General features: G+C 37.9%; 1 protein-coding gene across 2 annotated transcripts in view; it reads left to right on the top strand.

Annotated features, from left to right (window-relative positions):
* The window catches only part of LOC115209644 (ribonuclease 3), a 49,070-nt gene extending 26,896 nt beyond the window's left edge, over positions 1 to 22,174 (top strand). For both annotated transcript variants that reach the window (XM_029778102.2, XM_029778101.2), the window contains exons 15-29: positions 898 to 1,026; positions 2,106 to 2,184; positions 3,003 to 3,110; positions 4,033 to 4,171; positions 6,301 to 6,421; positions 7,681 to 7,780; positions 8,398 to 8,500; positions 9,123 to 9,292; positions 10,239 to 10,342; positions 11,068 to 11,173; positions 14,999 to 15,140; positions 15,446 to 15,528; positions 17,674 to 17,780; positions 19,904 to 20,049; positions 21,765 to 22,174. In XM_029778102.2, coding sequence (XP_029633962.1) covers positions 898 to 1,026; positions 2,106 to 2,184; positions 3,003 to 3,110; positions 4,033 to 4,171; positions 6,301 to 6,421; positions 7,681 to 7,780; positions 8,398 to 8,500; positions 9,123 to 9,292; positions 10,239 to 10,342; positions 11,068 to 11,173; positions 14,999 to 15,140; positions 15,446 to 15,528; positions 17,674 to 17,780; positions 19,904 to 20,049; positions 21,765 to 21,862 — 1,735 coding nt within the window. In that variant the 3' untranslated portion in view covers positions 21,863 to 22,174. The remainder of the gene's footprint in view (positions 1 to 897; positions 1,027 to 2,105; positions 2,185 to 3,002; positions 3,111 to 4,032; positions 4,172 to 6,300; positions 6,422 to 7,680; positions 7,781 to 8,397; positions 8,501 to 9,122; positions 9,293 to 10,238; positions 10,343 to 11,067; positions 11,174 to 14,998; positions 15,141 to 15,445; positions 15,529 to 17,673; positions 17,781 to 19,903; positions 20,050 to 21,764) is intronic.
* The last annotated feature ends 5,125 nt before the right edge of the window (positions 22,175 to 27,299 follow it).

Genomic DNA, 27,299 nt, shown 5'->3' with positions numbered 1-27,299 from the left:
TGTTTTAAGGTGGTGAGACATGAATAAGTCCTAGAATAACAATAAGCATCGGAGAGAAATGAGCTAACTATAATTTCATAAGTGTGCAGTGTAAATTTACACAAAAGGCTGAGTACAAATGAGTTGGAAAGGTTACTTGGCATTGAGGACATCAGTTGCTGTTTACAGGAAAGCTGAAGTAATTGATATGGATAGGCTTGTGATGTGAATGAATGAGAAAATGTATTAATAGCTAATGGTAGGAGGTATCAGATATAGTGAGTACCTATAAAAGTGATGTTAATTCTTAGTATGCTGACCAATTAAGTTATGAATATGCTCACCAATAAAGGTGAGGTTAGTTCTGAGTAAGCTGACTAATAAAGTACTGAGTATGCTCACCAATAAAGGTGAGGTTAGTTCTAAGTATACTTATAAAACAGATGACTCAGTATTTAGATGACTGAAGATATGCTGTTTGCATACCTATCTAACCCATTTCAACATGGAAAATATATTAAACTAATGATGAGGAAATGTTTTTTTCCACAGTGGTTGGCTTTCCAATTATAAAGTTAGAGTCAGACCATTACGCTCTCATTACACTTTATTATAAGACTAAATACAGTTTTATTTTCATTATATTCTTTGTCCAAACCATGCTCATGTTAATGCTGCCTATCATTCTTCTAAGACAGAATTCACTCCTCAATGCATTAAACTGTTTCTCTAGAAATTTCTGGGTTGATGAGATGGATGCTCAGATAGATGACAGATCATTTGAATTTGAGTATAAAATGAAATGAGAACACATCTGGGTATCTGAGATATTTATTGTTAAAACTGTAGCTCTGTTGGCATGTCTTTGTTCATCTCCCAATTTCTCTCATAATATACTTTCATTTTCTTATTCTACAGTTATCAGAAAGCCTGGAAACAATATGTGAAGTATAAACACCTGCTAACGAGCAAACCAAAAGTAACATATGCAGATAAAAACAAATTACAGATGAAGGAAGAATTTCTACAGCAATTGCGACTCAAAAGGTGAGTTAGATTTTTGAAAATTTCAGTTTTATTTTAATTCTAATTTTACTTATCTTGTGGCGAAAGATGAAGGGCCAGATGATGGTCTCTGTGGGTGTATGATGATGGGTGTGGTGGTGTGATGTTGGCAGTGGTGGTGTAGTAGTGGTGGATGTGGTGCATGGCAGTGACTGTAGGGATGTTATGAGAGTCGTAGCAGCAACTATAGTGATGTTGTCTCTTTTTTATAGTACTAGTTGATGTGTCAAAGGTTAAGGTGTAGTGGTGATTGAAGTGATGTCAACCAGAATTAAAGTTGTTGGCCAGTGTGGTAGTTTATGATGGCTACATCATCATCATCAACAAATACACCTACACCACCACCACCACCACCACTACTGCCACCATCACCACCACTACTACTGCCACCACCACCATCATCATCATTTGTCTGCTTTTTCATGCTGGCATGTGTTGAGTATGTTGTATGGCCAAAGACTCTTCCCTATGCCAGATCTGTTAGCTGCCTCTCACAAGCAGGGACACAGCATGCCTGTTTTAAAAATTAGGATACACATCACTGAGAATTGTTTTGTGGTTTAAAGTACTGACATGTTAATAATAGTTTGGTGGTTTACAGTGATTACAGTAGTATGTACAGTGATTACGGCAGTAGTATTAATAGTTTGGTGGCTTGCAGTGAGTAGTTTGATAGTGTCAGAGCATTGAACAGATTGGTTTTCAGGATTTGTTTTGGCTTTCTGTGCTCTATCCTTAGACCCTTCCTAAATCAACTTTGTCTTTTGTCTTTCAAGGCATCACTAATAAAATATTAGTCAGATATTAGAGTCGTTTCTTCTCTCCCTCTGCTTCTCTCTCTTTTTTTCTAGCTTTGGGAACTGGCTTTGTTGTACTATGGAAAGGGTGATGAAGGCCTTCTTGCAGCATGTTTTCCCAGGAATGGAGAATAGTTGAGTGAGAAGCTAGCAACTTCTTGTAGCAAAGCTGATAGCATAGAATGAAAATAAAACAAAAACAAAAAGAAATCTTTATGGTGGTTAGTATTAATAATTATTAAGCAAGTCCTCTTTGTTTTTCAGTACAATGAAAAGAGAAGTGACTGTGGAAATCAGCAGTGAAGGTTTTATCCGAACTGGTATCAAGTCTGATGTGTGTCAGGTATGTGCTATCAGCTCTTACTTCATGTGATCCAGTATATTTGTGGTACTTACTCAATTGTTGACTCACCAGATAAATGAAAAGTGAAGATCACCGAGAGGGATTTGAACTCAGGGCATAAAAGGATGTATCTAAATACTATAAAGCATTTTGTTTGGTACATCAGCATTCTCATCCCTTAACGTCTGTTTTCCATGCTGGCATGGGTTGGATGGCTTGACCAGAACTGGCAAGCTGGGAAATTGCACCAGGTTCCAGTCTAATTTGGCTTGGCTTCTACAGCTGGATGCCCTTCTTGATACTAATCACTTCACAGTGTGTGCTGGGTGCTTGCAACATGGCACCAGCATGAGCACTTTTACGTGGCACCAACACAAGTGCTTTTTATGTGTTACCAGCACAGGACTTTTGCTGGTCAATCCTCTTCAAGCGAAGTGGCCTTAACATTTCTATTGTGGTGGACAGGTCTTCTTGAGTACAGCAAGGTGCCTGGCATCTTAGTCATTTGCCATCATGTTTGAAAGGATCAGCATCCTAAGATTGTCCTTCAGTACCTCATCCAATGTCTTCTCCCTCTTCCATGAGACCCACCCATGGTACTTAATTTGTTGACTCACCAGACAAATGAAAAGTGAAAATGGCCGAGAGGGATTTCAACTCAGAACATAAAATGATATATCTAAATACCACAAAGCATTTTGTTTGGCACCTTTATCCATTTTACCACTCCAATACCTTACTTTGTTAAATCATCATCAGAAGTATACTAAAAAGTATGAATTGACTTATAAAATCTATTCTTTTTCCTTTCTTTTCAGCATGTCATGTTATTACCTGTTTTGTTATGTCATCTACGATTCCATAAGTCTTTGGCCATTCTTGAAGGCTATTTAGGCTATAAATTCAGTGACCGCAGTCTGCTACAGGTAGGTGTAGTTTATTTCTTTGTTTTACAACCTCTGTATGAACAGATTATAACATTCTGCAGTTTAAAAATCTTGATGGTTGATTTTGAGTTACGTTTTTGGTTTCTTTGTCTTTTATCTTTTATGATATAGCCATATGTTACTAGCAAGTCGGTGAGTGCATTGAAGGAGTCTCTGTGCTACAAGTACCAGTCAAATTCTCCCTACTGTCTTAAAATATATGTAGGACATGTTAGATAAGCAAATGCCTAAATAATGAAACGAGATGGTTGCAGCTGGAATGCTTTGAATGCTTTTGGTTGTAGATCTGCTTGATCAGCGCTGATTGGTGGGATAAATAACATTAACAACAGCAACATGGATACTAATGAGTACAAGAATGAGAAATATTGATGAGAAACTATTGAAAGATCAGGAATCAGTTATATGGTATTTCACATAACTTGCATTAATTGAGAAATAGGGAAGGGACATGTTAAATTAATGGATTGGGCACATACAAGCAAAGAGAAACAGGTGTAGAATAATGACAACGATGATTCTCTGTTGTTTTGTGATGCTCTTGAGGAAGATTTGATCTCGCATAGTTAACAATTTGATCTCTCTCTTATCAGTTAACACTCAATTATACACTCCACCTCTGAGTTCTTATCATCATCATTTACCCTCTGCTTTCTATGCTGGCACGTGTTAGATAGTTTGGCTGAAACTGGAGAGCTGCACCAGGTTCCAATCTGATTTGGCATGGTTTCTACATTTGGATGCCCTTCCTAATGCTAAATGTGTTAGAGTTCTAACACTCTTATTTCATTACTATCTCTCATTCCCCCTTTTCTTTCTCCTTCTTTCTGTATATGTATGGCTCTCTGCACTCTCACCATTCTATTGCACTCTTTTTCACACATTTCTCTCTGTCTTCCAGTTGGCACTCACGCACACCTCTTATCGAGTGAACTATGGCACCAACCCTGACCACGCTCGTAACTCATTGACCAACTGTGGCTCACGTCAAGTGGAATACGGAGACCGTAAAATACATTACGTTCATACAAGAAAAAGAGGTCTGTGGAATATTAACCATTTCTAGACTTTTGAAGTTAACACTTACAAATTTGTTATGTTTGGGACGGTCATCTATTGCCAATTAAACACATGGGCTATTTATCAGATCTTCATTTTAGCTTTATTATTATTATTAGTTTATTTGTCAGAGTTCTTATGTCATTCATTCTGTGATCTCCTCTTCAGCTTTCTGTTCCTTGTGTTTCCTCTTCTCTCTGCTCTTGTCTATTCTATTTTGCCTTTCTGTGGTATGTATCCCTATCTGTGCATGTGTTTATGCCTGTATCTGTATGTGTGTCTAAACTAATAATAATCCTTTCTACTAAAGGTTCAAGGATTGACATTTGTGGAGAGAGAACTAGTCAATTACATTGGCTCCAGTGTTTCACTGGTACTTAATTTATCAACCCTGAAAGGATGAAAGACAAAGTTGACTTCAGTGGAATTTGAGCTCAGAATGTAAAGATGGATGAAATGCCACTATGCATTTCGCCTGGTGTGCTAATGATTCTGTCAGCTCACCACCTTAATAATAATAATAATAATGATGATAATAAAGCTAATGTGCTTAATTGGAAAAAGATGACCATCCCCAAATATAACAATATCTATTTCAACACATGAATTCACATCAAGAATATTGCAAAATAAATACATAAATGTAACTTAGAAATTTCTTTTGTGAAAAAACCCTTTTAATATTGTCAAAACCCCTATAGATATTGTCTTCATGTAGCATGTTAAGGTCAAGATTTGTTGGGGAGAGATTATATTCTTATGAGACTGACTCTGTATTTTACAAGTACTTTTGAGAAGTAAAATTGACTCTGGCAGGAATTGAACTCAGAATATAAAAAGGATGAAACTAATTACTGTAAAGCCTTTTGTCTGATGCTCAATCATTGCTGATTTACAGCTCGCTTTTCAGTTATAATAATGATTTCTAACATAAACATGAGACCACAAATTTAGTGGAGCGGGTTAGTTAATTAAATTGGTTCAGTACTTCACTACTACCCTATTTTATTGACCCCAGAAGGAGGAAAAACACAGTAAGTCTTGTTGGGATTTAAGCTCTCAGATAAGTCAAGGATTTATAACATTAGTACATGGCTATAAATGTGAAGGGGAGAAGTATAGCTAATTGAGTCTGTCACATTATGTTGATAGTACTTATTTTATCAACTCTGTTTGGATGCAAAATAAAGTTGACTTTAAAATTGAATTGTAAAGAAAGACACACAACTAAACACTGCTAGGTATCTTAGAATTTTTTTTTCAAATTGTTGCCCTCTTCCTTAATGATTTCGTTACCCTCTTCCTTAATGATCTGCACCAGAAAATTTGTAAATGGTTAGGGTGGGGTGTATATTTGGTTAAATCAACTCCAGTATTTGACTAGTTCTTATTGAATTAGCCAGCTTATTTTAGTTACTTTTGTCTGATGAGAAACTGTCAATGGCCAGGATCAACCAATTCAGTTAGTGAATGAGTGTTCTCATCTGCAGTTGTAGTATATGGAGATGAGATATTTCAGCTAGACTAATGTAAGACTAATGTGACTAAAACCCAGACAAGACATTCAAGTCTCATTGCTTGATTGGGACGTCTAGTATGGAAGATTTACATCAGTCTGGATGATGATTCTCAGTTACACTGATAAATTCTGGGTCTCACAGAGACGAGGTAGGTGGCTGAGTTCCTTTTGAGTGTTGGGCCTCATGAAGGCAATGACCAAGACCTTTAGCATTATGTTGTGCTTGAGAAGATCATCCATCGAACCGAGCAAAATTGCAGTCGTGGCTGATACCAGTGTCACACAAATGGCACCTGTGCTAGTGGAATGTAAAAGTACCCTTTACCACTCTCAGAGTGGTTGGCATTAGGAAGGGCATCCAGCTGTAGAAAACCATGCCAAATCAGACTGGGGCCTGACGCAGCCTTCCAGCGTGTCAGCCCAGTCAAACCATCCAACCTATGCCAGCATGGACAACGGAAGTTAAATGATGGTGATTATGATGATGATATAGAAAACATCATTTTACATTCTCTCTCAAAATTTGTATTCATCTTTCTGTCTCTGGCACAAACTCTTCTTATAACTGCTCTTCATTTCTCCTTTGACCAGGCATCAATATTCTCATTGATATCATGTCCCGGATGGGACATAAAGAAGAAACATCTTCTGAAATACCTCATAATGAAAGGATGGAGTTCCTGGGTGATGCTGTTGTTGAATTCCTATCAAGGTAAACTATCAATTTTCACACATTGTTTTTAGAGTGTCATAGTTGATGGTCATAGCTGTTTGGGTTGACAAGCTGCTGGCCAGTTGGCTGCAAGATCAGTGAGTCAGATCTTGGTCAGTGTTGTGTTGTGTTGTGTCCCTCACAAGGACATTCAATTCTAGGCAGAATGAATTATCTAGTGTGGTACTCCGTTGTACAAGACTTGGTGTTAAAATTATTGCAGACAATAAGAGTCAATAGTATATTAGGCTGATAGCCGAAGGGACAGTAGCTTCATAATTAACTCTCATTTGTCCAACCCATTTAACTGTAAGCAGGTACCAAAGTCTGATGTTGTGTGTAGAGTTTATTGGGTGAGAGAGAGAGAGAAAGATCGGTTTTGTCACTCTGACTTGTAGATGCAAATTGCTTGGGAAAAAGTTTCTAAATAGTTTTTGTTTTGAGGCAGTGCTCATAACCTTTCCAGGTCTTTCTAGAGGAGTGATACTTATGCAGCTAATGCCATTCTTAACAGGGTCAATATCTGTTGGAAAAAAATGTGCTGCTTTGACCCAATATGTTACAGAGCTAACAACCTCTATTTGATAGACCCTTTGAATGAAGTTTGTTTAGCCAATATAGTAAACTAAAAAATAACAAAAAACCACAACAAATGCCAATTGTTTTCTGAATCATATAGCTCCAAATTGTTGCTGTTTTTACCAGCTTTATAGCTTAAAAAAATAGAAGATAAATGTGTTTTACAAAGGATGTTGAACTATCACAAGTTTCATAGTGGGTGGAATTGTAATTAGAAACATGAAAAAGGAAACTTGGCCTTAATGGGATTTTATCTCAGAAACACATGAATGAGAACCTAGAGAGAATGAGATTTTGTTGATTAGCCCCAGTTCAGCCTGCTTACAACTAAGTGGAATATACCAATCTTTAGTATCTGTTTACAGCCAAGAATTGTACACTCCTGTGGAATCTACTTAGAGCTAGGCAGGTTTAACTGCTCTGAAGTACCAGTTGTAAATCAGTAGTTACAGTTAGGGTTAGTTATACCATTTACCTGTTTACTTATATGTAGGTGAATCCATGTCTTTCTATTAAAATGCCATACTTGGTGATAAGATGCAGAACAAAAATCTCTTTGCTGGTTATCTGGTGCTTTTTCTACTCAGCCATCCATTCTAACAAAACAAACTATATTGAAACTTAATGTTTCTTCATATGCTTTACTGAGTTAATCCTTTTGTGTGTTTTTTCTTTTGCAGCGTCCACTTATTCTTCATGTTTCCAGGCTTAGAAGAAGGTGGTCTCACAACATATCGGGCAGCTATAGTTCAAAACCAACATTTAGCTGTTCTTGCAAAAGTTTGTACTTTTCAATTGACTTATTTTTGTTGTAAGAGTTATGCAAGGAGTGTCTCTGTGGGCTTGTTGATTTAATTTTGATGGCTGAATAGTTAGTGTTGACAACATGTTATCATCACCACCTCTACCAATGCTAGTACCAACACTAACACTATCACTGCTGTTTTCTTTTTGATTATTTATAATCAGCAGTATCTGTTAAAGGATGATATGTATGCAGTTCAGGGCAGACAAAAATGGGAAGTTGTGAATAAATGTTCCCCACCATGACATTCCTGAAGAGTTTAGTGAGTTGAAAAATGAGATTTGTGATGCAAAGCTAATTTGAGATCTGAGCACTTTGTAGATTGTTTATGGATAATGGCAATCATAATTATTATAATGCTAATGATGATGATATGATTTTGACTGATGGTGATAATGAGGGTTATGATGTTACTGATTGCAGCACTTTAGACATTTGTGGGTGGAAATGATTATGGTATAAAGCTGGTTGTAGTGGTGAAGGTTACTAATGATAGGGTGGTGCTGGTGGTGTTGGTGAAAGTGACAGATATTATTGATGATGATGGGTATGAAGAGTACTAAGGGAATATGCCAATTTGTATATTTTGTAGAAACTTCACCTGCAGGATTTCATGCTCTATGCTCATGGCCCTGATTTATGTTATGAATCAGACCTTAAACATGCCATGGCCAACTGTTTTGAAGCTTTGATGGGTAAGTTGATTTTTATTATTTACTAGATACCTGGATTTGGTCGGGATTAGTTTTTTATTGTTTTACTTGTTTCAGTCATGTGACTGTGGCCATGCTGGACACCACCTTTGGTTGAAAAAATTGACCACAAGATTTATTCTTTGTAAGCCTAGTACTTATTCTATCATTGTCTTTTGCCAAACTACTAATTGATTTTGGTGTTTACATCTCTGTAAATTAGCAGTTTGGCAAAAGGGACAGATAGAATAAGTACTAGGCTTACAAAGAACAAGTCCTGGGGTTGATTTGTTTGACTAAAGGTGGTGTTGCAGCATGGCCACAATCAAATGACTGAAATAAGTAAAAGAATAAAAGAAAAGTAATATTTGTAAAGACAATTTCTTCAAGTTCTCACATTTGGAAAGCTTCATAAAGTGTGAGGAGAGATGTGGGGAACATGCTGCAGGGGACATTTTCTGGCCATCTACAACTACTGCTCAGAAATTTCTCAACATTTTCCTCCTTAATGCTTTATTAATGATTTATTCATAAATTATCTTTTGAGGTGTGTTGCTACTTTGTTGACTATTGGATTGGATTATTGGGTTGTTGCTCATGTCGTTTATGTTGTTATTTTATCCAGGTGCTTTGTTTCTTGATGGAGGTGTTGATTTGGTAGACAAGATCTTTGCCAAGACGTTATTTGATGATACAGACCTGGTACGTACTTGGAAACAACTTCCTCTCCACCCATTACAGGAGGATGAACCAGAAGGAGACCGTCACTGGGTAGAATCATCACCAGCACTTCAGGTACTTATATACACACACATATACTATACATGCACATACATATATATGCATACAAGCAAACACAAACATACACAGACATGCACCAGAAGCAGTGTCCTGCTACAAAGACAAAAAACAGAGAACGTGGTACCTAATTCCAAATACAGGCCCATACCAGGGGTGTAACCAGCCCACATATGCGTACCTTTCCTTCATTGGACATTAAACTCTGCTTGTGAAGACCTATTGAGGCAAGTGAAATCGAAATCAAATTCGATGACTGGCATCCGTGCTAGTGGAGTTCTAAGAGCACCATCCGAGTGTGATCGTTGCCAGAGCAGCTAACTGGCTTCCGTACTGGTGGCACGTAAAAAGCACCATTTGAGCATGATCATTACCAGTGTTGCCTTACTGGCACGTGAAAAAACATTTGAGCGAAGTCATTGCCAGTGCTGCTGGACTGGCTCATGTGCAGGTGGCTCGTAATAAACACCATTTGAGTGTGACCATTGCCAGTACTGCCTGACTGGCCCTCGTGCCAGTGGCATGTAAAAGCACCCACTACACTCTTGGAGTGTTTGGCGTTAGAAAGGGCATTCCACTAATGGTATGTTTTCTATGGCTGGATGCACTTCTTTACCTCAATCACTTCACAGTATGTATTGGATGCATTTTATTGTGGCATCCTCCCAAGACAGGTTGTATTGCCCTCAGCAAGCATAAAGAGACCTCACTATTCTATGCTATCTTTGTTTGTTCAATGCAAGATGACCACGGATGTGAATAGAAGATAGCCTTGTGGTGAGAAATGAACGACAGTATGTGTTTGTGTGTGTGTGTGTGTTTATTTGTGTGTTTGTGTATATGTTTGTGTATTTGTGCATATATTTGTGTGTATTTATTTAACACAAAATAAAATGTATATTTTCTTTAACACAAAATAAAATGTATAAAAATGTAATTCCAGAAATTGGTGAGATTTGAAGATGACACAGGTATCACCTTCTGCCATATCAGACTCCTGGCTAGAGCTTTCACTCTCCGCAATGTGGGATACAACAACTTGACTCTGTAAGTCTTTCCTAAAACTTCTGCACTCCATTACTCCCATTACTTTCCATCTTTTAAATGCATGAATTTTAATTTATGTTAGTCATGGGCAAACTGTGGCTTGCAGAAATTCCTGAATGGCACACCTGACGAAAAAATACCTTGATTTTTTTGAGTAGTGTGGCCACCTGATGATGAAACGTGTCTCATGCAACCCACTTCTTGAAAAAGGCTGCCCATGCTTGGTTTATGGTATACACAATAACAATGGTTGGTGGTGGTAGGGATTTTTGTTGTGTTGTGTACCAGGTGGTGAAGAACAACAAAGAAATGCCAAGACTCTGAGAGAATTCTAACCCATGTCAACATGGAAAAACAGATGAAAGATAATTTTTAGAACACACACACATACACATGCATGCACACACACACAGTATCATCATCATCATCATTTTATAACCATTCTCCATGCTAGCATGAGTTGGTCAGGTTGTCACATCTCAGTATGGGAATCCTCAGACAATATATATCATATATATGAATAAATATGTATACACATAACTTCATGACTGTATTCATACATTCATAATTGTAGGTACAATACCAGATTGTATGTATGTGTGTGTGTAATTGAAATCAGATGTTTTAATCAGTCACATTGCTAATTTCTCAATGAGAGAAATAAATATCACATCTTATTTCTCTTTGTAAGTAACTAACATTTTTCTCTTTTATTTACTTACCAGAGGTCACAATCAACGACTTGAGTTTCTTGGTGACACTGTCCTACAACTGGTTGCCTCTGAATATCTATTCCGTCATTTTCCAGACCATCATGAAGGTCACTTGTCTGTGAGTATTTGACTGTAGTTTTATTTTGTTGGGTATAATTTGCAGTGATTACTATTGATGTTGTTGCTGTTGCTTAGCTCAAGATCAACTTGGATTGAGCAGAAGTATTTTGTGTGACCATTCAGTAAGACAACATTACCCAATGTATTCTTTTTGAAGATGGTGGGGGGAGGGATTTGATGGTGATTTTCAGGCACATTAATAGTTCATGTAGTTGGTCCCTTGTTTCTTGCAGTGCTATAATGTGGTGGTGTTGTGTGCGATGATCCCTCTAAGTTGTGCATAAACATAGACTTAGATGGAGCATTGCAATCCACTATCTCATATCATATACACCACCATCATTCATGTCTAGTAGCTTTTAAGAAGGAGTTGCTCTTGCTTTTTAATTTATGATGGTTACTGACATGGATATGTTCATACTCTGCAAAGAAAGACAAAATTTGGACACAGTAAATGTCTGTGCATACCCTCAGCAAAACATTAAAGAGAATATTGTTGAAGTGATGTTTTGGCTGTTGTTTTGCTCCGGTAAGCCCTTACTGAGTAGACTTTTATAATGAAAATAATAAAATATGGTACAGAAGGACAACAAAGAAACATATGAAACACCGGTAAAACACCCAATGGACATGGATATGCTTAATCCCACATCAGTTATTAATGAAACATCGCAATTTTGGTGCTTTATTGATAAATTTGTTCAGTTTGGTGGTGTCAACAGCAAAAGCTGTTGGGGTATACTCTCTCTCTTTTACTCTTTTACTTGTTTCAGTCATCTGACTGCGGCCATGCTGGAGCACCGCCTTTAGTCGAGCAAATCGACCCCGGGACTTATTCTTTGTAAGATCAGTACTTATTCTATCGGTCTCTTTTGCTGAACCGCTAAGTTACGGGGACGTAAACACACCAGCATCGGTTGTCAAGCAATGCTATGGGGACAAACACAGACACACAAACACGCACACACACACATATATATATATACATATATACGACAGGCTTCTTTCAGTTTCCGTCTACTAAATCCACTCACAAGGCATTGGTCAGCCCGGGGCTATAGCAGAAGACACTTGCCCAAGATGCCACGCAGTGGGACTGAACCCGGAACCATGTGGTTGGTTAGCAAGCTACTTACCACACAGCCACTCCTGCGCCTATAAATGAGTGAATATAAAAGATGAGCTCAAGTAAGAGAAAATGAGACATACGAGAGAGACAAAGTCTCTAGACTGAATGATAAAAAGGATGAGTTATGAGGAGAATTGGAAAATTATGCAATCAAAAATATTCCAACCAATCTGATCTGTAGTAGATAGTGTGTTCATAAATCTGTTGTATAGAATTTTTTTTCTTGCAGTAAAAGCACATGCACACCAAGTGTATAATTGTTTCTAAATTAGGTACAAGACCGGATAGTTGGGTGAGGGGTTCATCAATTAGATTGACTCTGCTAGTTAATTGGCTATATATTTTATTGATCCTGGAAGGATGAAGGCAGAGTTTCATCAGTGGGATTTGAACTCAGAGTATAAAGAGCTGGGATGTTAAATATACAATAAGTATAATTATAAAACACCTGTGTCGGTGGCACATAAAAAACACCATCCGAGCGTGGCCGTTTGTCAGCCTCGTCTGGCACCTGTGTCGGTGGCACATAAAATCACCCACTACACTCTCGGAGTGGTTGGTGTTAGGAAGGGCATCCAGCTGTAGAAACACTGCCAGATCTGACTGGACTGGTGCAGCTTTCGGGCTCCCCAGACCCCAGTTGAACCGTCCAACCCATGCTAGCATGGAAAGCGAACGTTAAATGATGATGATGATGATGATGATAAACTACTACATTATTTTCATTTGTGTGCTGGTTGCCAAGCATGTGTATGCACATGTGTGCAGCTGAGAGAGAACAATTATTCCAGTTATTCTCTCTTTTAAGAAATACACCTCGGACTACATTTTCCCAAGCATTTTTATTTTGAGTAGTTTGTGATTTGAAGGATTTTGGCTGTTATATCTAGCAGGCTATGTGGCTGCATAGATGTTCCTTCATTGATTCACTAGTAGTATGTAGTGGTATATGACAGATCCTATAATGGTGCTAGTCTAATATCTGTTCCCAAACTGGATGTTGGAAAGAATGGTACAGTATAATGGTGATTCCATAAGTGATTCCTACACTGTTCAAAATGTCACTGGTTTTGGAAGCAGGTTACTGTTTGGTTCTATTTATCTTAGTAAAGAATGAATTATTTCATTTTACTGTTCTTGTATTTATTTTGTGGGTCTAGGTTAGATGGGGTGGGTTTGGTTGGAGTTATTGCTTTTCTAATTGGATAATCAATTCTGTTGCTAAGTGGAGGTGGACTGCTCAATTATCAGTGTTATGTAAATACCTTTAACGTTAAGGAGAGAGAGAAAGATGATCTGGATAAGATGTCAGTCAATTGTAGTTAATATTTCTGAAAACCTGGCATGTATTTGTAACAATTAAAAGATCCAAGGTATTGAAGAATTAAGTGTACTACCCACATACGGAAGAAATTGCTATCAGGATTTAATGTGAAGGTTTGTAAGTTGGTATTTCAGTTCCTTGTCCATATAACTGTCCTACTTCCATAAGATTATACATCCTATCATTTTTCTGTCACTTGAGTTAGTGGTGTTGAGAGGTAGTAGATGGAAATAGAAGTTATATTTATTTTAATAATTTATATTAATTTTTGTTTGTTGGTGGCAGAATTGGTAAAATGCTTGATTAATTGTCTTGGAATATTTAGTTATGTCCCTTTACATCCTGAATTCAAATCTTCAGGCCAGTTTTCCCTTTCACCCTTCTAGGTTTAAGTATCTATTAAATACTAATACTTATTGTATTAAATACTGTACTTATTGCAATACTGTACTTATTGCAACAAAATTTCTTTGCCAATGTCAAAAAAAAATAATTTTCTTTTGTTTTAAATTTTGGTGGTGGTTGAAGTAGAGTTTTGAAATGCTTATATTTAGGTCTCTTGCCATTCTGTTGCAACTTATTACCATTACATATAATTTTCTATTATACACCTATTGCAATGACCAGTATGTTACGTACAATGTTTTATATATCCTCTTCACTTATACAACACTATACTCTATTACATACATTTCACTAACCAATACATCACATATACTGACAAATAAATCATACTCTTGCTATGTGCATCTTTTTAGTCAACACACCATATTGTTATATACACACTACTAACCTATATACCATACTTGCTATTTGTACTATACTAGCAACTGTACCAGACTGTGCTATGTATATATACCCTACACAGTGGCAGACTGGCCAGGTTGCCAGCTTGCCCAATGGCAAGTGGGCCCCTGTGCCTTTAGAATCCATATATAGGGGCCCATGTTAGTATCTAAGGGACCCATTCCCTCAAGTTTTATAATTTTTTATTCACTTCTGGAAGAATGCATTAATTATTTCAGCCTGGCTGTGTTTGTAGACAGTTGAAAAGAATACTTTTAACCAAAAAAAAAAAAGAAAATTAAACGATAGCATTGTAGTTGCGGGTGGGTCCCCTTGTAGTTGCAGGTGGATCCTCTTGTAGTTTTGGGTGAGCCCCCTTGTAGTTTCGGGTGGGCCCCCTTGTAGTTTCGGGTGGGCCCCCTTAGTCTCCTGACAACCAATATTTTTAGATCCAGTCCACCACTGACCCTACATAACCTACTAACTCTGTTGATCAAGTTGTTATCCTTTATATAAGCTGCATTTATACCTTGTATGTATATATATATATCAATCTAACTGTTGTGATCTTTTGGTGTGTTTAGTTATTACGAAGTTCTCTGGTAAACAACAGAACCCAGGCCATTGTGTGTGATGACCTGGGTATGTCTAACTATGTTATTTATGCTGACACCCGAGGTGACCATCTGGAAATGAAACCAAAGGAGAAAGCTGATTTACTAGAAGGTTAGTTAATGTGTTCAAATTTGTGTATGTATTTGAGTGATTGTGTGGATATGTATATATATGTTTGTGTGTATGTCCATATCTGTAAGTAAGTGTGTTGTGTGTATGTGTAGGATAAATGTATGAGCATGAGAGGAGATTTAATTAATTCTATGTGTCTGTGTGTGTGTGAGATTTCAATATAAATTACATATTGTGTGAAAGATGTGAGTTTGTGGTCTGTTGTGTATCTGTTGTGATTTTAAAGACATCTTCCTCTAATACGCGTGAGAACTCTTCTTGATACTATTTTCCTTCATTCACAGCATTCATTGGGGCTCTCTACGTGGACAAAGCTCTTGATTATTGCCGTGTCTTCTGCAATGTCTGTTTTTTCCCAAGACTCAGAGTAAGTGAAAATTTCCATTACCAAATCTTCTGGATATAATGTATTACTTAGCTATCTGTTTCTTCCTTAGTTAGATGAATTCATGGTATGCCCACTGGGTTTTAAGGGTGCCACTGAAGGCCTTGTCTGTAACTTATCTAAGGTTAATTTGAGGGCCCCGGTCAGCTCTGGTAAAGAAGCCCTATGTTATGTGAATAGTTGACCAAACAAAGCATTACTCTTATAGATCAATCTTCCTAGTTATACTGTGTCTCAGTTAGTGTGTGGCTTGTGGTGAAAGAGTCTGGATATATTGCATTCTTTCTATGCTTCTGTCTATTTCTATATGCCCATACTGAACCTGGAACCATGTAGTTGGGAAGTAAACTTCTTACCTCACAGACATGCCTGCACCTATATTGCAACTATTTTCAAAGTTGTACATATAAGAATCATCATTCTTATATGTACAACTTTGGAAATTCTAGATAGACTGAGTCCTCAACATCATCACTCACACATCCTCTTCTCCAAATTACAACACAGACTCAATCACCAAACCTAACACAGAAATACCTGATAACTACAAGAATAAAAAAAATAATTCCTCATACATACCATTCTAATCATCATCAACAACAAAGCTTTCAATTCTATTCATTTCTATCAATTTACATAAAAAAATATTCAACACCACCTTAACCATTTTGATACCATATTTGTATTGAATTGCATTGCCTTTGTTTCAATTTATTTTGAAAATAAAGAAAACTTGAGTAAAATAACTTTGTCATTATTAAGCTACACCTACACAAAAAAAATAAAAAATATTAAAAATAAAAGTCCACATGGACAGGCAATAGGTACAGTTTCTTATAGCAGCTAGCTTCAACCCTTACACTCTTGGTGACTACTCAAGAAACAAAACAACCAGACACATATACAAAGCCCTAGAACACTGCAACATCACTGTTGCATCATAAAGTGAAGTGTTACTTCACTTGGATTTTTGTTAGAATCATTATAATTTTGTCCAGCTTCTAGATTCTTACACTCCCAGTGTTGATGCAAATAGTTATAAATATTAGTAAATGCAGCAAGGCAGTGAGCTGGCAGAATCATTACTGTACTGGGTAAAATGCTTAGTATTTTGTCTGTCTTTACATTTTGAGTTTTACCTTTCGTCCCTTCAGGTTTGATAAAACAAGTACCAGTTGAGCACTAGGGTCAATGTAATCAGCTTAGCCCCTCCTCCCAAATTGCTGGCCTTGTGCCAAAATTTAAAGCCAATATTAGTAAATGCAGTGATTCCCTCAGTATTTCAGGTGTATATTTTGAATTTTGTCTGTTTATGTTAAATTTTTAGATTTTGCTATTGCTTTTTGAGTGTCTGATGGAATTGCATGACCTACAAGATTTGAGCCTCACCTTTCTCAGATATAATGCTACTGTCTTAAAAATCTAATTCAGGCAAACCATCTTGGTAAAGCTCAAAATTTAGTGAGGTTGTTTAGATATAAAATGATGGATAATAATGAAATGAAACATCTTAGAAATAATTGTGGTGAACCCCAAAAACTTACTGGATCATAGGAGTCACCACTGAAGACATTGTTTTTGTGTAGCAGGTTGTACAAGTTAGTGTGGAGTGAGATTGTGTAGAAATTGGATATTTGTTTATTTAATATGTGAATGCTTTTGGAAGTTAGTATTATATTAAGGCTGATGGTGATGATAATACAAGAGTGGCAGAGATGGTTTTAACTAACAACCTGAACTACTGATGATGATTATGATGTTTTAATCATCAGCAGTGATGATGATTAAAAGAAGAAATGTGCAGCCCACTGATAATGTTGTTAGTAGTGATAGTGATGATAACAATAATAATGTTGAGAAGGAAGGGGAAGTAAGATGGAGGCTGGTGATGATAGTGATAGTGATGATAATGGGAGTGAGGAAGGTGATAACAAAGGGTAATGGAGTTGATGCTGCTGCTGCTGCTGCTGATGATGATGATGATGATAACAGTAGTGAAATTGGTGATAATGGAAGTGATTATGTAAACAAAAAAAAAAGGATGAAGTAATGTGAAGACCAGTGATGTCAGTGATGATGACTGATCTTTTGTTAACTGATCTTTTGTTTGTTTGGTGTTTACAACAGGACTTCATCTTGAATCAGGATTGGAATGATCCGAAATCACAGCTTCAGCAATGTTGTTTGACATTACGAGAACTAGATGGTGGTGAACCAGATATACCAATATACAAGTGAGTTTCTCTAGCTTCTTTATGCACACACGCACATGCACAGCCACTCTCTCTCTCTTTGTCCCTCATACACACACACACACACAATATGTGTGTATATTTTTTATATATTCTTGTGCTTAACCATATCAGGATGAATAGCCATTTGCTAGAACTCAGCATACATATAATGCATGGTATTTCTAAGCTGTTGTGAACTTGCAAGGCTCTGATGAAGCTATGTTCTATTGTCACTCATCTCTAAGTGCTTAATTCTTTATAGCTGAAATAGCTGCGAGCAAATGAATGTGATTACACAACCTTTGGTCTCATGTCATCGTTTTATTAATATATATTACATAAGTTGGACCTAAGAAGTACTTTGAGAGAAAAGTTGGAGAAAAGTTGGACCTAAGAAGCATCAGTTGTGGTGTGCAAGAGAGACGTTTGCGCTGGTATGGTCATGTGGCGAGAATGGATGAAGATAGTTGTGTGAAAAAGTGCCACACCCTAGCGGTTGAGGGAACCTGTGGAAGAGGTAGACCCAGGAAAACCTGGGACGAGGTGGTGAATGACTAGAGACCGAGACCTTTGGAAGTATGCTGTGCGTGAGAAGACCCCGCAGGACAAGTGAGGCCATAATCCCATGGCCTCTACCTGGGATGTAGCCAGCCCACTTATGCATTCCTTTCCTTCTTGGGACACAAAGCTCCACATGTGAAGACCTGTTGAGGCAAGTGAAAATCAAAATCGTATTCGATCAACATCAATGGAATTTGTAGCTGTGATACCAGTGCCGGTGGCACGTAAGAGAACCATCCGAATGTGGCCGTAGCCAGCTCCGCCCTGACTGGCCTCCGTGCAGGTGGCACGTAAAAAGCACCATCCGATTCGTGGCTGTTGCCAGCTTCATCTGGTCTATGTGCCGGTGGCATGTAAAAAGCACCGTCCGATTTGTGGCCGTTGCCAGCTTAGACTGGTCTCCGTGCCGGTGGCACGTAAAATGCACCATCCGATCGTGGCCGTTTGCCAGCCTTGTCTGGCACCTGTGCCGGTGGCATGTAAAAAGCACCCACTACACTCACGGAGTGGTTGACGTTAGGAAGGGCATCCAGCCGTAGAAACACTGCCAGATCAGAATGGGCCTGGTGCAGCCTTCTGGCTTCCCAGATCCCAGTTAAACCGTCCAACCCATGCTAGCATGGAAAGCGGACGTTAAACGATGATGATGATGATGAACTTCTGTTCTTTTACCATTTTTCATATTGCTTTATATTACACACAAGAAAAAACATTTTGTTCTGCACATATATATATACACATACATGCAAACATTTACACTGTTATTAAAACACTAACAAGGCAACAAGCTGACAGAATCATTAGCATGCCAGGCAAAATGCTTAGTGGCATTTCATCTGTCTTTATGTTCTGAATTCAAATTTGGCTAGGTAACCATGTATCTCCTTTACAGCAACACACCTCTTTCTTGGTAACCCCCCTCTCTTTTTAGGTAACTATGTTCCGCCTCTTTAGCAGCACACCTGTTTCTGCTCTCATTCTTGTTAACTCTCGCTCTCTTTCTATCGCTCTCTTTCTTGCTTTCTTCCTCTCCCTCTCTTCCTCTGTCTCTTTTCATCTGTCTCTTTACTTCTGTCTCTCCCTCTCTGGCTAGGTAACCTCGTACCTCCTCTATTGCGAGATATGTTTCTGTCTCTCTGTCACACTCTAACCTTTCATCATCTGACATATGATCATCTCCTCCAATGCTTCCTCCCCTCACAAAGACTCCTTGTCTTGTAGAGTCACTTGGTGACGCCACCAATGCAGGTGCCACTTAAAAAGCACCCAACCACACTGTAAAGTGGTTGGTATTTGGAAGGGCATCTAGTTGTGTAAACCATGTCAAAACTGGCTTCAGTTGTGTGAGTGCCTTGTTAAAAGCTCTCAGCCCACTCTACAGTGTGGTTGGTATTAGGAAGGGCATCCAGCCATAAAAATCATGCCAGAACCATGGTGCAGGCTCCTGTCTGGCCAGCTCCTGTCCAACCATCCAACCCATGCCAGTATGAAAGAAGGGCATTAAATGATGATGATGATGATGCTAACAACATTTGATATAATATTTCTATTAATGTTTCCAGGGTTATAGAGTCATCTGGTCCAACAAACACAAGAAAATATACTGTAGCTGTGTATTTCCGTGGAGAACGTCTGGCTACAGGAATTGGTCACAGTATCCAACAAGCTGAAATGGCTGCTGCTACAAATGCACTCAACCAGAGATCAGGTATGGCTATAAGAATAGTCTGTTCACTGTGAGATCCCCATGTGGACTGGAGTTTTTTTTCTATATGACATAACTGCTGGTTGATTTTTATTAGCTGTGTTTTGCCATGAGAGATATTGAATAGTAAGCTTGGCTAAGCTCAGGGTGGTGTGGGGTATTTTCAGCATAAAGTATTTAATTTAAGTTGTTCTTTCCATGAGAATTTGGTTAAGGTCTTGGTGTTGTGGGCTGTTGTGTATATGAAATGATTGGTTCCTATTATTGGGTTGTTACAGTAGAATTTGAAGATTTCAATTCCATTTGGTATACTTAGGGCTAGTCTGCTTGCTAGAATCTATTTCTCTTTAATGTTTTACACTTAGCAGCATTTTAAGTGAACACTTTGAGCTAAGAAAACAATTGTCAGTCAAGCCATTGAAGGAGCTTCTATTTTTAGCTTGGCCTGATAGAAATAGCAGTCAAATTTCTGTCAAATCGTATACATCTATTTTAGTTAAAAAAAAAAAGAAAAGGACATTGTATAATGCAGTCCTATATACAGTATCTGAAAATAAAAAATGAGATGGAGACAAAAGGAAAATATTTGATCATAAGTTTTATTGACCAGAGTTAACTTGGAGTCAAAGGAAAACAACAACAGTATCAACCAATGCTATTTATTTACAACTAAACAAACTATTGAAATGTCTTGTTTACAGACATAACAATAGAGTAAATTAGGGTTAGGCCTCTTTAGTCAATAGTCTGATGCAGAACTAACATTTTTAGGGGATATAGACAGTTGAATTCATCCCATTATATTGGCCAAAGAAGAATGAAGCATGAAGGTAAATTTATAATTTGAACTCAGAAGAGAAAACATTGTAATTGAATACTGTGAATTTTGATGGTTTATTTTCTTAACAATCTACTCTGGTCCAAATAATTTTCTAGTCAAAGTAAGTTGCATAAACTGTAATAAAGGGGAATAACTCAGGAATCAGATTTTTTTTTAATAAGCTTTTTCATTGTTAAGCAAGTAAGTCTGCTATAAAATATGTATTATGATATTTATTATTTGAGAAATTTTGACCTTTAAACCGTGGATATATTGTGACAATTTGTGTAACTGTGTTAGTATAGAATTAAAATCGGTTCTCCATAAATCTCTTAGACTTTGTGATAAACCAACTCATAGAGTGAATAGAAATAGAGTACATAAGATATTGGTGTCTATAATACAGAAGTGAGATGTATGAGGTGTTGATGATATGACCCTCAGCTGAGTGCTGGGGTTATTATACACATGTTCACATTGAAAATCACTGATTGGCAGACACTCAGTTGCCAATACGCTACAGCCTTTAGCCCAGAGATGTGCTGGAGAGGATGTATGGAGTATTGAAGATATGACATAACTGACACATGCGATGGAATTAATGGTGATTATCTAGGTGTAAGTGACTTGGGACAAAACAGCAACAAAAGCACCTATTATGTGGATTATACCACTGAAAATTATGATTCTCCTACGACAACAAATCAGATAAGTTGATCTCTCCCTTTCCTGTGTCTCAATTTGGAAGGAAATATTGTAGACAATAAAAACTGGTTCATTTATTTCAGGCTAAAAATGTCTAAATACTTCTACTTTTTTTGGGATTGCCCCCAAATTTCTTACAATTTGTATTATATGTTTTTGTCGTGTTCTTTCTATATTCTTTCTTTCATTCTAGAACTGTTCCCAATTTTGGCTCACCAAAAGAGATTCCTAGAACGACGGCACCCTAAAAAGAAAAGGCGAAGTTCTCGTCGCCAAGATGAACACCACTGACAGAGCCATAGATCATAGATTTTACTGTTGAAAAAAAAATACTGCTGAATTGTTGGTGGATGGAGTGCCCATAATATTGGGGACCGTTCCATCTGCATTTGACCAAAAATGACGTCCAAGGACGTTTTGGAACCATTCCACAAACTTTTGTCTGTCATCAATTCACAGACAACACGATATTGACAAATTTTTTGTCTCATAATTTATTACCAAAAAAATCCTTTTCTGATTGAAAAAAACAAAACAAAAATCTTTCAAACGAATGAACAAATCAGTGAAGCAATAAATACATCAAAGAATTTTTATTTTCTCTCACTTTTGTTGTTTTTCTTAGTTATATTTCAGCACTCACCTCTTACCTACTTCTTACCTTGTTTCTTGCATTCTCTGGCTGTGTTAGGTGCAGGTGTGGGTGTGTGGTTAGAAAGCTTGTTTCCTGATCACTTACTTTAAATGACATATTTAACATTGCTCTTCCTTCCCTGAATGTAATTAGTAAATGGTCTAATCTAATTTACATTTCATACCTAATACAGCACATTCTTTTATCAGTTTAATTAGTATTTGATATGAGTCACAATTTGATTAAAATGTTAACTCTAATATTGCCTGTACTTTTTTTACCTTAATTATTATATAGTAAAGTATACACTTTTGTTTATGTTGCCTATGCTCCCTAATATTTTCTACACTCCCCTAATATTGTCTATGCTTCACTTAAGCTAATTTATAGTATCATCTACTATTTAGTTTACATGTCAGTTTTTATATTTTCTGTATTTAATATAGATTGCTATTTGATTTAAATGTTAGCACTAATATTGACTGTTCTTTCTTTAATCTAGTTAGTGTATGCCAATTCTATTACTGCCCATTCATTATTCTAATTATGTGATACAATCCATCATTTAGTTCATATATCCACATTAATATAGTCTTTTCTCTTCCTGAACACATGCCATATAACACATGGCATAATTCACCAATTAATTTAAATATTGACTCTACTCATACTTTTATTAACCTATTTGATCTTTAGTATTTTCCTGGGTTGGTTTTGTGAATGAAGATTATTACGAAAGGGCTGGTCCATGATGACTGCAGGCATGCTTATGGCTGACAAGGCCAATGTGGGACAGGCAGGCATGCTACAGTGGCTGCAGGTGAAGGTGTGGTCAGGATTTAATGATATGGTGTTGTGGTTCTTCCTCTTGTACACACACACACACATACACACAAATGCATGCATGCATGCACACACATGCACACAAATGCACGCATGCACACACATACGTAAATATATATACTTTTTTGTTACTGCTGTGCATAAGGCTTGATTGCATGCAACAAGGTCCCTCAGGAAAGCAATTTTTGTCCTGTTACTAAGTGTTAACAGCCCTCTAATGTTCAGTAAGAGCACCGATGTGATGTCTGTGTTGTTGCTAGTGGTGTCCACCTTGGGTCCATTTGCTGTGGTGGTCTTGTGTATTGGGGATAGTCCCATCTGTGAGATTGATGTAGCCAGGTCAGTTGCTGTACAATCTTCTGTGCCATACAAAAAAAAAATTGTTGTCTAGCAGCTTCCCTTTCTATAACATGTTGATAGGACTGGTTTGTAGTGCATAATACATCGTATTTCTGTTTTGAGGCAGGTGGTACGTGGTCCTTTCCTTTTGGCAATTGGTTTCCACCCTGTTTTGTGTTGGTGTGGCAGGGTCTTTGGTCTACAAAATGGCAGTATGCACCCCCCTCTCTATGCCACCAGACACCTTTCAAGTGGAATTTACACATTCGTGTGTGCTGTCGCTTTTTATCCTTTTTGTTGTATTGGCAGTCAGACTTGCTTCTTTCTTTGGCTGTTTCACATGCATATATACATATATATTACTGCGAAAAGACAGAAGGGAGAGGAGCCACGTTGGAGTTGCTGTATACATCCGTGAGGATCTCATACTCCATGTCCTACTGTCACACTCAAATTCAGTATGTGACGCTAGTTGTATACATAAGACAACACAATATAGTCATATGCAATACATATTGCTCACTGGATGCTCCAAACCACACAGGCAAGTTTGAAGATTGCCTCACAAGAATAAAAGAAATCCTCATGAAACTGGAACATCACGTGAGCGTGTTTCTTATGGGTGATTTCAACTTCCCCAATGCCAAATCCTTCGAAGACCTCATGCTCTCAAGAATGACTCATTGCAAACAAATACAGGTGGAGTTCCTGCTCAACCTCATCAATGCACTATTCATGGAGCAAGTTGTGCTCAGACCAACTAGGGCGAATAACATTCTGGATCTCTGCTTCACAAAGAATATGGACATCGTTCATAATGTGAAAGTGACGCTGACATTAGTTTCAGATCACATCATAACAGAGTAGTCTATGTATGGACCAAAAGTATCCAGAGGCATACAGCCTAAAGGAAGCACCCAAAATCTCTCCAATCCGAACTTCCATAAAGCAGACTGAAAATCGATCCAAAAAGAGATCCTCAGATAGGACTGGACGAAATGTCTCTTCACACCAGACATTGACATGAAACTCGAATATTTCATGTCTGTTATGCAAACCATATGCCAGAAATATGTCCCAGAGCACAAGGCCAACATAAAAAGGAACAAGATTCCAAGGGAGAAGAAGATGCTCATGAGACGACAGACGAAGGTTGCATATCGCTTCAACCAGCATCCCAAAAGTAGTGAAAGGTCCTGCCTAAAAACAACACTGATGGAGATTGAAAAAAGCCTGCAACAATCCTATGTGAAGGATGGAGCAAACAAAGAAGCCTGGTTTATAAAAAAACATTAAGTCAAACCCAAAGTCCTTCTTTCATTATGCCAAAGAAACAGCTTCAGTACGCTCTAAGATAGGACCCGTCTCCCAAAAGGATGGCTCCCTCACAGATAACCCAACCAGGATCAGTGAGGTACTGAATGACCAGTTCAAAAGTGCCTTTACCATCCCGTTGGAACACCGACAAGTGAGCGAACAAGTGGATTTCTTTGTCGCTTCACCTATAACCAGCGAGGCAGCTACGATAGATTACATCAACATTGGTGAAGAAGATATACTACTAGCCATAGATGAGGTGGACGCAAACTCAACTGCTGGCCCTGATGGTTTCCCAGCAATCCTCTTCAAATCGTATAAGTGTGCCCTGGCGAAACCACTACAGATTCTCTTCCAGAGTTTTCTTGCAACGGGCAGGTTGCCAAGCAAACTGAAGGAGGGAATGATATGCCCAATCCATAAAGGAGGAAGTGGAGCAGACACCAAAAAATATAGGTCTATCTCTCTGACTTCTCACATCAGCAAAGTCATGGAACGAATAGTCAGAGGGAAACTAACCGCATTCTTTGAAGAAAACGACTTGCTGAGTGATACCCAGTATGGTTTTCGACCAGGTAGGAGCTGCCTGACCCAGTTCCTACGGCACTATGACTGGGTGTTGAGGCAATTATTCAACAACTCAAATGCTTTTGATAAAGTGGATCATGTGATATGCCACAAACTGCGTGATCTTGGCATAGCTGGAAAACTTGGAGAGTGGTTACATGACTTTCTGAAAGATAGAAGTCAGGCAGTGGTGGTCAATGGAGCCACATCAAAGTCAACACAAATAGTGAGTGATGTTCCCAGGGACCACTGCTTTTCATAGTAGCCCTCTCAGATATACCCTCAGCTGCCCAGATAGTCACTCTTGCTAGCTACGCAGACGATACGGAAGTCTCGCAGAAAATACAAATTCCTAGCGATGTTGCACACCTGCAGCAGGAGTTGGAATCAATTTACAGATGGGCTGAGGACAATAATATGCAGTTTAATGCTGGAAAATTCCAAGCCCTGCGCTACCAGCGCCCAAAACTGAACTTAAAACTTACAGAGTACACTGGCCCACAGGATATTACAATCTCCAAACCTAAATCAGTGCGGACCTGGGTATCGACATGAGTGATGACATCTCTTTCCAAGTGCACATTACCAATATGGCGATAAAGTGCAGACAGCTGGCTGGCTGGATCCTGAGAACCTTAAGAACCAGAGAGAAAGAAACCATGATGGTCCTCTGGAGAACATTTGTCCTCAGCTGTCTCGACTACTGCTCCCAGCTATGGTCGCCCCACCTTCCCCCTCGTTTATCTCCTTCAATCCCGCTGCCACCTACACCTCTCTCCTCCATCCACGTGACTGGTGTCCTGCCAGCCATGATCTTTCTTTCTTGGCTTGACTGCCGACTGCCAACACCTCTTGTGTCCATCTCCTATGTTCACTTCATACACGCCAATTTGATTCGTTCTCAGTCAAAAGACACCTGTTGTTATTTTCTTGTTTGTATTTGTAATTGCGTAACATGTTCTCTGTTTTTTGTCTTTGTTGCCGATACATTCGTTAGCTTTCTTACAAAAAATTCTAATGCTCTTAGCTTAGACTTTTTTGGGGGTAACCAGATCGAACTTTCTCAAGTGTAACTGCCCGAAACAGTAAGGACTTCTGGTAAACTTAACTGATGAAAGAAGGCCACGAATGACCTGTCTTTTTACCCGTCCTTCTAATTGTTGTTTCCCCTGTCCGCCTTTGTATCGTCTATCTGTCTGAATGTTTTACTGTCCTCTATTGTGTTTTTGTTCTATATATATATATATATATATATATATATATATATATATAAGTAGTTGAATGAATTATCTTAGTATGGATAATTCGGTTAACCGATACCTGGGTAGCAAATTCACGTCAGAAAAACACGGTTGAAGCTACATGCCAGGGGCATAGATCACGTGCTTTCGTGTGGAAATTTGTGTGTTTTTTTAAAAAAATAAATGAAAGAATGGAGTTGAACGACGATTTAACAAAATTCCTTTATTCTCGACATATGTTTCGAAGGCTGCATATTCCTAATTTCGAAGGAATAAGGGGTGCATAATGCCGCCTTCTCATCAGGAAAAACAAGGAACTTATGTCAGCATCAAGATAAACAAAAACTCTTAGATGGCTGCCCACATGGAGTCCATAGCTATATATATATATATATATATATATATACCCGGAACCATGTGGTTGTTAAGCAAGTTACTTAGCACACCAGCCACTCCTACGCCTAACACATATATATATATATATATGTATTAATTCAATTTTTTGGAGATTAATCGATATGCGGGTATTCTATTTCAGCTAATTCAAAAAGTAACCTAATGAGCATATCTGAAAGTAAACTCATGGTATCAGTTTGCACATCACGAAATAATACTTAAAGGAAACCAAAATCACCAGCAGGGTATATATTATAGTTCATTAATTATCTCCTATTTTAGTTAATACTTAAAGTTATTAAATATGAAGGAACTATACGTGTTTCAGTATTAGAAGATTATAATATATATATACATATATACAATTGTATACATACATACATGTATTTAT

This window comes from Octopus sinensis, linkage group LG3 (assembly GCF_006345805.1).
Source record: "Octopus sinensis linkage group LG3, ASM634580v1, whole genome shotgun sequence".
NCBI classification, from domain to species: domain Eukaryota; kingdom Metazoa; phylum Mollusca; class Cephalopoda; order Octopoda; family Octopodidae; genus Octopus; species Octopus sinensis.
The sequence above is the reverse complement of the archived record's forward strand: the minus strand, read 5'-3'. Positions and strand labels throughout refer to the sequence as shown.